This window comes from Megascapheus bottae, chromosome 6 (genome assembly GCF_031878675.1).
Source record: "Megascapheus bottae isolate mThoBot1 chromosome 6, mThoBot2.hap1, whole genome shotgun sequence".
In the NCBI taxonomy this organism is placed as follows: domain Eukaryota; kingdom Metazoa; phylum Chordata; class Mammalia; order Rodentia; family Geomyidae; genus Megascapheus; species Megascapheus bottae.
In genome coordinates this window covers 8,389,999-8,402,390 of record NC_143514.1, presented here as the reverse complement: position 1 = coordinate 8,402,390, position 12,392 = coordinate 8,389,999, and the positions used below count along the sequence as shown (strand labels likewise).

The following is a 12,392-nucleotide window of genomic DNA, read 5'->3' as shown; positions in this document are numbered from 1 at the left end:
TCACTTTTCTAGCAAGTGCAAGGCTCTGAATTGGGTTATAAGCATTGAAAAAAGTAAGTATTTTCTATTTCTGGAACTCATATCCATCCTAAGCAACTCTAATGTTTTACTTTTTCTCAGGTTTTCCATCCATGCCATTTTTCTTCTTCTTCTTCTTCTTCTTCTTCTTCTTCTTCTTCTTCTTCTTCTTCTTCTTCTTCTTCTTCTTCTTCTTCTTCTTCTTCCTCTTCTTCTTTTTCTTCTTCTTCTTCTCCTCGTTTTCCCTCTTCCTCTCCCTCTCCTCTTCTCTCCTCTCTTCCCCTCTGTCTGGTATGCTAATACTAGGCTTCAACGCAAGGCCTTGTGTCCTTGCTCAGCTTTTTTGCTCCTGGCTGATACTCTACCACTTGAGCCATTTTTGCGGGTTAATTGGAGATGGAATCTCACAAGCTTTTCTGCCTTGGCTGGCTTTGAACTGAGATTCTCCAGGTCTCAGCCTTCTTACAGGTGTGAGTCCCCAGTGCCCAACTCTGTGTCTTTTTGTTCTGCTTTCTAGAAGAATCCTTCAACTTTATATTCTAACTATTCCATAGAAAAGTCCTGTTTTTATAATTTTTTTAATTATAGAAGGCTCTTTCTTATTCACTTACAATTCCATTTTGGGGGAAGATCTTAGTCTATGGTTATAAAATTTCTTTGTTCTTTCTGATAAAATGAGTGTGTGTGTGTGTGTGTGTGTGTGTGTGTGTGCATACATGGACATATGCTTTTGTAGTTTCCTCTTGCAATCTATATTGTCTCAGTTTTTTCTAAATTGTATTGTTCATTTTAATCACTAGTGATTGTCTTCAGATCTTTGACAATAGCTGACATTTTGGAATGCCTTGGGTTCTGAGGGTGGGTAATTGTTGTTTGCTAGGCGCACTTCATTGTTGGGTTGGGGTCAGGAATTCCATTTCCTTAGCAGCATTTGAACTGTTTGTCTATCTTTACTTGTGTTAGCCATTTTCTCCAGAGAATATTTTTTTGTGTGTGTGTGGGGGTGATTGGTGGTGTGACCTGTAAGCTTTTTGCTCAAGGCTAATGTTCTAGCACTTTGAGCCATAGCACCACTTCTGGTTTTTGAGTGGTTAATTGGAGTTAAGAGGCTCACTGGGGCTTTTCTGACCAGGCTGGCTTTGAACTGCGATCCTCAGTTCTCAGCTTCCTGAGTAGCTAGGATTACAGGAGTGAGCCACCTGCACCTGGCTCAGGGTGGAATCATTTTGTTTTTTTTTTGCCAGTCCTGGGGCTTGAGCTCAGGGCCTGAGCACTGTCGTTGTGCTTTCTCAAGGCTAGAGCTCTACCACTTGAGCCACAGCACCATTTCCAGCCTTGTCTATGTATGTGGTACTGAAGAATCAAACCTAGGTCTTTGTGCATGCTAGGCAAGCACTCTACCACTAGGCCAAACTCCCAGGCCTCAGAGAAGAATCTTTTTTTTTTTTTTAGAAGAATCTTTTAACCTTTCACCTGGCTGCCAACATCTAGGAGCTGAGCTGTGGAATGTGCCGTGTGTGTGTGTGTGTGTGTGTGTGTGTGTGTGTGTGTGTGTGTGTGCGTGTGTGTGTGTGTGTGTGTGTATGTGCATGTGCATTGCTCAGGGCAGGGGGGAGTCCTTCCTCTTGTATCATTCTGCTTAGCTTGGTACAAAGCCTTGCTCTCAGCATCAGCTTTGTGGTTCTTCCATGTCCAGTGCCCCTTGAGTCTGGTCACTGAAGAGCCCAGGTCCCAACTGCTTCTTTTCTTTGTGAGCTTCTCTGGGTCTTTTGTGGCAATGGTCAGTGTGCATCTCATTTGTATCTCATTCTGCCAAAACACACTGCCAGACCTTTCCAGATTTTTCTTGAATGGCCAGCCACCCTAACCGTCCTGCCCTTAGCTCTCACCATTTATCTATTATCTCTCATTTCTCTCCATGCTTCTCTCTTCCTGGCTCATTCTGTTCTGTACTCATTCCTTTTTCATTCTTTCAGGGATAAGCAGATAATGCACAGACGTCTCTGGAATGCCACATCAAAGCCTTGCTGAAAAGGCTTTGCTTTTGCTGCTCTAAGATAACACACATTCTCTCTCTCTCTCTCTCTCTCTCTCTCGCTCTCTCTCTCCCTCTCTCTCTCCGTTGGACAAGTGTCACCTGCTGGCCAATTCAGCTAGATTAATCTTTGTTCCCCACTCTGGAGCAATGCCCGTAATTCCCCCCCCCCCACCCAGCCCCTGGGAAGATCCTAATGCCTAGGGCAACAGCCCCTTTGTGGGTCCTAGAGAGCCTCTAATGATGAGGTCCTGAAATCTCACCACTACATTAAAAACCACAATGTTCTCTATTGTCAGGAGCAACTGTAAAATGGCATAAATCATCCCTGATTGACTTTCTTTCCCCATGGAAACTCCTATTTATCTACTCCTTTAGTCTGAGAGATTAGAGGAAGATCAGCCCTTCTGAGACTAAACTTCCTGTTTAGTGTTCAACCCTGTCATTGTCCTGGGTCTGCTCTCTGGCTGCAGTCTCACTGTCTGATGGAAAGTTACACACACGTGTGTGTGTGTGTGTGTGTGTGTGTGTGTGTGTATGTTCAATTATTTTTTTTTATGAGGTAATGGGATATAAACATAGAAGCATTAATTTGCTAGTAGTTAATTCTCCAGACACAAATTACAGTTATACACAAGTCCTTTAGGGTTTAAAATTATTTTGGAAGTAAACATTCTCCTGACTTTACAGAAAAAAAAAGAACCCACGAGTCACAGAACTTCTTAAAGTATATTCAAAATAAACATATAATTAAAAACATCTGAAGTAAATAAGAATGGATATTTATGGAATTGAACGCATCCTTTCAGTTCTAAGCAATATGATCACTTTGCTATTTGGCTTCTTTCTACCGTATCTGACTTAAGGCCAAACGGCTTGGAAATGTAACAGATTTCTGGTATAACATTTCTTCCCACCTCCAAATGAGCATGTAGTTTCATTTTTAGGTTAGTCTTTGACTCCTGTCAGTCTTTTGAAAAGAGTCGGGTGAACTCCCCCGCCCCCCATGCAAACTGTTTTTGAGGTTCCTAATGTAAAGTACTTTGACAATACAACAGGAAGGAAGGTGGTACCCACCTGTTGAAATAACAAGTAGCCACTGTCCCAGCTACAGTCATTTGCTGGCAGGCAAGGATGAACAAGCTGGTCCAGACTAGGCCAATTAAATGGTACCACCACATATACCGAATGCCCAGGAGAGGCTTGTATTCTACTTGGCCATCTTCAATAATCTGGGCAGTACCTGAAGTTTAAAATACAAACATGCTTTAGTTAACACCCATGTTTTTCTAACATGGAAGACGATTCAATCAAACACATTTCTTCATGGCTAGCTATTGGCAATTCACAAAACACAGGTGCCCAAGTCAAGTTTGAAAGACGCAACATCATTTAACAACTCCATAGCCAGAGTTAAAAATCAAAAGCCCAGCAATAATAATCATAGTGTCTAATTCACATGCCATTTGTAAGACACTTGACATACTCTCTCATGGTTTGGATCTGACATGTTCCCCACAGGCTTGTGTGTTGAACCATTTGTGCCAAGTTAAACTCCACCTCCCCAAATGGTACCACCAGGTGGGGACCAGTGTCAAGGTGTAATAGTCCCAGACCTCAAGTCCCTTCTCTCTGCTTCCTGTCTGCCATGAGGTAACCGTCTCAGCCAGAAGCTCCCACTGCCATGTTGTTTTCTGCCTTTCCCTGACAGCCTTGGAATCAACAGAGCCAACAGATTAAAGGCGGAATCCCCTAGCACTTACATTGTTTATGTTAAGTATTTCGTCATAGAGATCAAAAGTCAGAATAACATAACACTCTGAATTTACTCTACTTTGAAGATGTGAAACTTGAGTTTGGGAAGAGCCAAGTAATTCAAGTCTCACTGCTCATAGTTCGTGGAAGGACACCTTGGACTTACATCCTCGCTGTTTCTCTGAAACAGGCTTTGTGATGCAATGCAGACATATCTCATGGAGGAAAATACATAAAGCCATTTAGACTTTTATTCACCCTAAATTTAGAATTTGTAAATCAGGAAAGGATTTCAGTTTTCTCAAAGGAATTCAGTTTAGATGTCATTCCAAGAGCACACTCTTCTAGTATATTTAAAATTTCAAATATCTTCCTTCCAACCTTAGCTTTAGTCTTTCCTGTGAATCTGAGATGTGTTATTTGGATTTTTAGAATCACTGATATTCCTGCTAGTAGTCTGACCATGAAGTAAGATCACCAGGATAAATTCACGTGCTGGTAGCTCATGTTTGTAATTCTAGCTACTCAGGAATTTGAGAGCTGAGAATTGATGCTCAAAACCAGATAGAACAGGAAAGTCCATCAGACTCCTCCCCCTCCTCCTTCTCCTCCTCCTCCTTCTCCTTCTTCTTCTACTTCTTTTGTCAGTCAGGGGGCTTGAACTCTGGGCCTGGGCATTGTCCCTGAGCTCTTCAGCTCCACTACTTGAGCCACAGCACCACTTCAGTTTTCTGGTGGTTAATTGGAGATAAGAGTCTCACAGATTTTTGCACCCAGGCTGGCTTTGAACCGAAATCCTCAGATCTCAGCCTCTTGAGTAGATGAGATTATAGGCATGAGCCAATGGCACCTGTCCAAGTCCATGAGATTTTTACTTCCAACCAATCAGCAAAAAACTAGAAGTGAAAGTGTGGCTCAAATGATAAAGTGCCAGCCTTGAGTGAAAACGCTAAGGGACAGCAGCCAGGCCTTGGGTTTAAGCCCTAGTATTGGCAATACACACACACACACACACACACACACACACACACACACACACACACACACACTCACGCACTACTAGGACAGTACTTAGTTTAGGGATGATTGACAGGAATCTCCCTTTATGGGAGATGATGGGTAATAGCAATTATAATAATAAGTATTACCACTGAATTTTTGTTCTGTACTAGGGATTGAACCTAGGGCTTTGCACATGTTAAGAGGTTATCACTTTATTATTTGGGCCATACTTCTAGCCCTATTATTTCTAAATTTCAGGAGCATAATACTGCATTAAAGAGGGGCCAGTGGGGGTGGGGGGCAGGGGAGAATAATAATATTCAAACATTCAAGCTAAAGAAGCCCTTGAATTTTCCCTGGACATAGGGGTGAATCTAAATCCCTGCTTTGTATGCCTCTGATTTGTAGATAACCTTCTATTTTGCATTTCAAATAAACTACAGTGAAGAAGAAAATTGGCACTTTGAACTTTGGTGCAATCTATGGCTTGAATATTATTTTAAAATGATTTCACCTTTCTTGTCATTGCTAGAAATTGACTTTAGGTTCAGAATTCACGTGCCTGTGCACAAAAGAAGGGGGAAGAAATGATCATGCTGTAGAATTAAACTGCTCCTCACTCCTCCATTCTGTGTCCTGTTAAACAAGAGTCACATTGTAAGACCCAAAGGGTGGAGCAGCTTGATTGACAGACACAAGTCAATATTCTGTTGAACACTGAGCTCATTTCAGCTTGAAAGGCAAGCTGCTTCAAGTGAGGTGAGATAAATGCCTATGCTTTTCCAATGTGGATGTGTTTCAGGTGAGTATTCCCAAATCAAAGGTGCAGGACTGATAACTAGAATGCAAGTTTAGGAAGGCCAGTGGGCTTGGAGAACTAGTCACTCAACCACTTAAGTCTCAGGGTCCCCTAACAAGGCCAATAAGTCCCAGCAATGAATGACAATTTTGCAAGACCACGTCTATCATTTCCTGAGATAGACCAAACGTCAAGAGGAAAGCTTTGGATGTTAAGAGGGAACAGCCGGTTCTGGTGGCAGATGTGTATGATGAAAGACATGAATTTGCACATACACTGGCAAGAGTTCAGCAAATGGAGCAGCTGAATGATGTCAAGATCCCCTTAGAGCTTTGTAATTCTAGCTACTCCAGAGGCTCTGAGATCATAGGATCAAGACAACAACAATAATAACAAAAGGAACAACAACAACAAACCAACAAAATCACTAAGACCTTAAAATCTTTTGGTATTTTCTAAAGAAGCACAGCCCATATGTTTGTGTGCGTGCGTGCGTGCGTGCGTGCGTGCGTGTGTGTGTGTGTGTGTGTGTGTGTGTGTACACTGGTATGGGACTTAAACTCAGGCCCTAAGCCTCTTAGATTTTTTTTGTTCAAGGATAGGTCTCTACCATTTGAGCCATACCTCCACTTCTAGCTTTTTGCTGGCTAATTGGAGATAAAGTCTCACTTTCCCTGCCTGGGCTTGTCTTTAAACCACAAACCTCAGATCTCAGCCTCCTGAGTAGTTAGGATTCCAGGCATGAGCCATGAGCCATCAGCATCCAACATACATAAGTTATTTTTGACAGGAATTGGCTTTGGGCATATTTATTGAAGCCATCTTTTATCAGCTTTACCAGGCTGTTTATAGATTTTTATTTAGGATAGGATTACTTTATTTCTCATTGTACCAACTGACATTGTAGGCCAGATACTTCTTTGTTGGGTGTGGTGCCTATCTTAAGCATGTTAGGATGTTTAGAGGTATTTCTCGCCTCTACACACCAGTTATAAAACCCCAAAACATCTCCATATGTCACCAAATGCCACCTGGGAGGAAATCCCCGCTTGAGAACCACTGCTTTAAGCAAACATTCTTGAGGAATCAGGCGCCTGTGGCTTCAGGGTAAAAGCTTGGGAACAGAAGGGACACAGCTGGTGTCTGGTCCTTTCACCGTCTGTAAGGGTGGGGCAGGCTCATTTACACATGACTGCCCTCTCCTGGATGGTTGGGTTAGTACAGGCAAGCTTCCAATAATCCACTGGGTGAGGCTGTAAGACAGCCATGTCAATGGGTAGCTGGTATTGTTGGGCATTGGACTGTGGACAGATCCTGAGATACAATGGAACTTAAGGAATGGGGGTGGAAAGGGCACTGACTTTGGAAGAAGATTTGATTTCAGGCTCAGTTCTGGAACATGTGTCAGAAAATCTGAGCCCTAGTTCCCATGGCAAAGGTAAAGAAAACAGATGAGGACAATGGAGCCAGGATGAGAGTTAGGCTTGGCCTTGAGAGTTATACTAGGCTGAGACTCACTTCCATCCCTCCACTGTCCCCGAACGGCTGACCAGACAAGCTGTGACACCTACAATCTACCTTCTCACTTGTCACCTAAGGGAAGCAGTACCTACTTCTCACAGGCTTGGTGATGCCATCCCATTGTGGCTCTAAGTGCCACCCACAAGGCCACTATGAGCAACTTTAATAACTAGTGCTTACAACCGCAAGCGCTCATTTAGAGCGCGCTAGCTCTAAATGAGCTAGATGTAGATAAGATTCCAATGCTAAACCTCATTTAAATGCTTAGGTAACATCTACTGCATGCTGGACTACACCGGCCATGAGCTACTAAGAGGAAAAGTGGAGGAGGCAAGAAACCCAAGAACAAAGATCATCTGAGTGGCTCCAGGAACTCTCCTGGTGCCATATTGGTCTCCTCATCTAACCTTTTCCTCCAACCATGGATTCATCCCATCCCTCCCTCGCAGCGCATGACCTCCTATTACTCCAGGAAAAGTGTGGTGATCAGAAAAGCTCTGCAAGTGTGCACTCCACACCTCCCCACCTCTGTCTGCTATCGATGTGTCTATACCCTGCTGACCTTCTCTTTACCATACACTGTGATCCCGAAGCCAACCCCTCCCCCACCTAGCCTAGGTTCCACCCTCTCTCCCACACTTAATTTGCTCTTCAACAGCTCTCTTCCTCTTCTTCTTAAGAACAGATTCCCTATTAATATTCAGAATATACAAATAACTCAAGAGTTAAACGTAGCTGCATGCTGGTAGCTCATGCCTGTAATTCTAGCTATTCAGGAAGCTGGGATAAGAGGCTCATGATTCAAAACTAGTCCATGCAGGAAAGCCTGTGAGAGTCTTTGCTCCAATTATCTCCAGAACGGCAGAAGTGGAGCTGTGGCTTAAGTGGTTAGAGTGCTAGCCTTGAACAAAACGGTCAGGTAAAGTAGCCAGGTCCTGAGTTCTAGCTCCAGAATGTGTACATACGGCTAAACAGCTAAATAACAATCAAATTCATAAATGGGCAAACAAACTGAAGTAGAAATACAAATGGCTACTAATTTTCATGAAGAAATACTCAACATTTCAGCCATAAAGGAAGTGCATACCAAGATCACACTAAGATTCCATCTAATCCCAGTTATAATGCACTCACCAAAATAAACCACAACAAATGCTAAAGAAAAGGGAATGTTAGTGGAAATATAAACTAGTGAAACTTCTTTGGAAGTCAGTACAAAATTTCATATACATATATATATATATATATATATATATATATATATATATATATATAGCCAGTCCTGGGCTTGAGCTCAGGGCCTGAGCCCTGTCCTTGGACTTTCTCAAGGCTAGAGCTCTACCGCTTGAGCCTCAGCACCATTTCCGGGTTTTTCTATGTAACAAGGAGTTGAACCCGGGTCTTCGTGTATGCGAGGCAAGCACTCTACCACTAGGCCAAACTCCCGGCCAGAAGTTCTTCAAAAAGCTAAATAGACTTACCTTCTGACCATGTTTTACCATCTTTGGACATATATTCAAAGGAGAATAAATCAATATACCAGAAAGTTTTTTTTTTTCTTTTCCCTGTTCTGAGCCTTGAACCCTGGGCCTGGGCACTGTCCCTACGTTTTTTTTGCTCAAGGCTAGCACTCTATCACTGAAGCCACAGCACCACTTCAAGCTTTTTCTGTGACTTAATTGAAGATAAGAGTCTCACAGACTGTCCTGTTGTGGCTGTCTTCAAACTGCAATCCTCAGATCTCAGCCTCCTGAGCAGCTAGAATCAATGTGATGATCAGCACCCAGCTCCCGGAAGGTACTTATTTTTTAAGTTCTTAACTATTTCAATATACAAAGAAAATCTGCTTTAGACTCTCCTCCTGTTTCTTCCTCATTCCTCTTCCATATTTACAGCTAAATTCTTCAAGATTGTTTATGCGTGCTAGTTCTAATTTTTTTCCTCTTACCTTCTCCTAATTACTGCCATCTCCATACCTTTTCCTTCTTCTCTGAAATCATTTTGTGTCGTCCAGGTTGCTAAATTCAGTGCATCACCATTGGAATTTGAACTGAAAACCTTTCTTCTGGATTCCAGGACACCTCTCTCCTCCCCCTCCTCACTACTGATTTCTCCTTTCACCCTTGCTGTTCTCTCCTCACACCCATGGCATTTTTGGTTTTGTTTTGTCCATGCTGAGGACTGACCTCAGGGCTTTGTGCAATACTGCTGAGCCCTTTGGAGAATTCTACCATTGAAATGCTTTAGACTGCCCGTGGATTCCTCCTCTTTCTACATCACTCTAATCCCATGGTTTTAACCGTTACTTATAAATATTATTTATATTATTTTAAATATTATAGATGTCCCAAAAGGACACCTATCTGGGATCTCCTCCTGAACTTCTGAAAGGCCAGGGCTGAGAGGTGCCATCTGCGCCTGCTCTGTTTCTAGGTTAGGGTCTGGCTCCCAGTCTTGTGAAATAACTTCAATTCTCTCCTAGATCTCTGATAATCTATCCCTCCCCCCTGCCCCAAATGTTCATTTTCTTTTTTCTTTTCTTTTTTTTTTTTTTTTTAAATTTTCCGTTTTGGTTGATCATGGGACTTGAACTCTGTCCCTGAGATCTTCAGCTCAAGGCTATCGCTCTATGGCTTGAGCCACAGCACCACTTCCGGTTTTCTGGTGGTTAATTAGATGAGAGTCTCATGGACTTTAGTGCCTGGGCTGGCTTTGAACTGTGATCCTCACATCTCAGCCTCCAGAGTAGCTAGGATTATAGGCGAGAACCACCATGCTTGGTTCCTAGATGGTTAGCCAGATCATTGGCCGGCCGTCCACTCCTCAGGCCGGGGCCTAGGAGAGCCATCAGGCGAGGTCCAGATGCCTAGCCAGGCAGCACCCCCTTAGGCCAGCACCTAGGCTCGCCACTGTGCGAAGTCTAGGTGGCTAACCTGGCAGCTGACCTGCTGTCCTCCCCTCAGGCCAGAGCCAGGTCCTGGCAGCTGGCCTGCCATCCTTCCCCTCAGGCCAGCACCAAGGAGAGCAATTGGACGAAGCCCAGATGGCTAGCCTAACAGCTGGCTAGCCTGGCACCTGGCCTGCTGTCCCCCCCGCCCCAGGCCAGCACCAAGGCCTGAGCTAAGCCCAGGTGGCTAGCCTGGCAGCTGGCCTGCTATCCCTCCTTCAAGTCAGAGCCAAGGCTAGCCATTGAGTGAAGCCCTGGTGGCTGGACAGGCAGCTGGCCTGCTTTCTCCCTCTCAGGCCAGCATCCCTGCCCTGGGAGAAGTCCAGGTGGTAGCATGGCAGCTGGCCTGAGGTCCCCCAATAGGATAGCACCAAGGCTGATCACTGAGCAAAGCCTAGGTGGCTTGCCTTGTATCTGGTCTGCCATACCCACTTCAGGTCAGGGCCAAGGCTCTGGGTGAAGCCTAGGTGGGTAGCCTGGCAGCCGGTCTGCTGTCCCCGCCTTAGACCAGCGCCAAGGCCCTGGTGGCCCAGGTGGCAAGCCTGGCAGGTGGACTGCCTTTCCCCTCAGGCCAGCACCATAGCTAGTCAGCTGTGTGAAGTGTAGGTGGCTAGCCTGGCAGCTAGCCTGATGAAGATATATCCTGACCTTAACAGCTAATATAGTTATCCTTTCTGAACAGCAGATGGCAGTGCCAGCCAGGGTTTGAGCTGTCATGTCACTGTATGCCTTTATCCCACTGCTTCTAATTTTTTTTCCTCTTTCCTTTCTTTCTTTTTATTTTCTATCTCTTCCTTTTTATTTTCTGTCTCTCCCTCCCTCTTTCCCTTATTCCTTCCTTCTCTTTCTCTCTCCTCTCTTTCCCCAAAATTGTGAGACGTTTTATACTCGACATATGCATACAGATGCTATACATACAATAGCTTTTAATCTTGCACTTGTCTTAGTATGGAGGACATTGAAGACCCTAGAAATTATTGATTTCCTACTTAAAGCATAAAAGATATTCAACACAATTATTTACTGGCCAATTTCAAGTAATGCTCCAGTTGTCTGAGTATCACTGAAGGTTTGAGGTCCTGTGACCGAGGTTGAAAACAATCTTAAACACATGCCAGCTGCATGATCTCGGCAAATGAATGTATCCTCTATGAGCTCCAGTTTCCTTCATTGTTTTTTGTGCTGGTCCTGGGGCTTAGGCACTGTCCCCTGAGCTTTTTTGCTCAAGGCTAGTGTTCTACCACTTTGAGCCACAGCTCCACTTTGGGTTTTTAGGTGGTTATTTAATTGGAGAAAAGAACATCACAGATTTTCTTGCTTTGACTGGCTTTGAACCTTGATCCTAAGATTTCAGCTTTCTAAGCAGCCCCCAGCATTTCCTTATGTATTACTTGCTTGCTTGCTTACTTAATTTCCCCCCCCCCCAGTCCTGGGGCTTAAACACAGGGACTGGATGCTATAACTTAGCTAATTATTGTTATTATTATTATTTTTACTTTTTGTCAAAGCTAGCGCTCTACCACTTGAGCCACATCTCCATTTCCAGCCATTTTTTCATGGTGTGTGTGTGGGGGGGGGGGTAGGTAGTTTATTGGAGATAGATGTCTCACAGACTTTTTTGTTCAGGATGGCTTTGAACCTTGATCTAGAAATCTAAGTCTCCAGAGTAGCTATGATTGCAAATGTGAGTCACCAGTGTCCGCCTGGCATTTCCTTAGTTTCAATGGCCAATTTAGAAAATTGTCATTATATTCCTATCCAATAACTTTTAACTTGGCCCCAGACAAGTTCAGTAACTTTAAGCTAATATTAAAGAATACTTAGTCGGGTGCGGTGGCTCACAGCTGTAATCCTAGCTACTCAGCAGGCTGAGGTCTGAGGATCAAGGTTCAAAGCCAGCCTAGGCACAAAAAGACTGAGACTCTTATCTCTAATTAACCTCTAGAAAATGGGAAGTGGGGCTTGGCTCAAGGTAAGGTGGTAACCTTGAGCTGAAGAGCTCAGGGACAGCGCCCAGGCCAATTTCAAGCCCCAAGCCCCCTCCCCCCCCACAAAGTTAAAAAAACAAAAGCTCCAATTAATGATACCAAAGAGGCTCCCTGAATTTGACAGGGAAGGAGGGGGCCTGGCCAGGGGTCTGTGGCACCAAGCGCACATCTGGATGTCGTGCGAGGATGGGGGCTGCTGGCATGGACAGAGGTCAGTTGTTCTTTTGGGTGCCACCTGCCAGTGTAGCCCAGCTGCTGTCCTTGAATTTCCCACAGCTGCCAGAGCAGGAGGAGATCCAGACCCTGGTCTTCTGAGGGGAATGATTT

At 44.1% G+C, this 12,392-nt stretch overlaps 1 protein-coding gene across 1 annotated transcript in view; it reads right to left on the bottom strand.

Moving 5' to 3' along the window:
* Positions 1–8,632, bottom strand: part of Slc44a3 (solute carrier family 44 member 3) — a 36,158-nt gene extending 27,526 nt beyond the window's left edge. The window contains 2 exon segments of the mRNA XM_090333953.1: positions 3,131–3,300; positions 8,612–8,632. Coding sequence (XP_090190079.1) covers positions 3,131–3,300; positions 8,612–8,632 — 191 coding nt within the window.
* Positions 8,633–12,392: the final 3,760 nt, after the last annotated feature.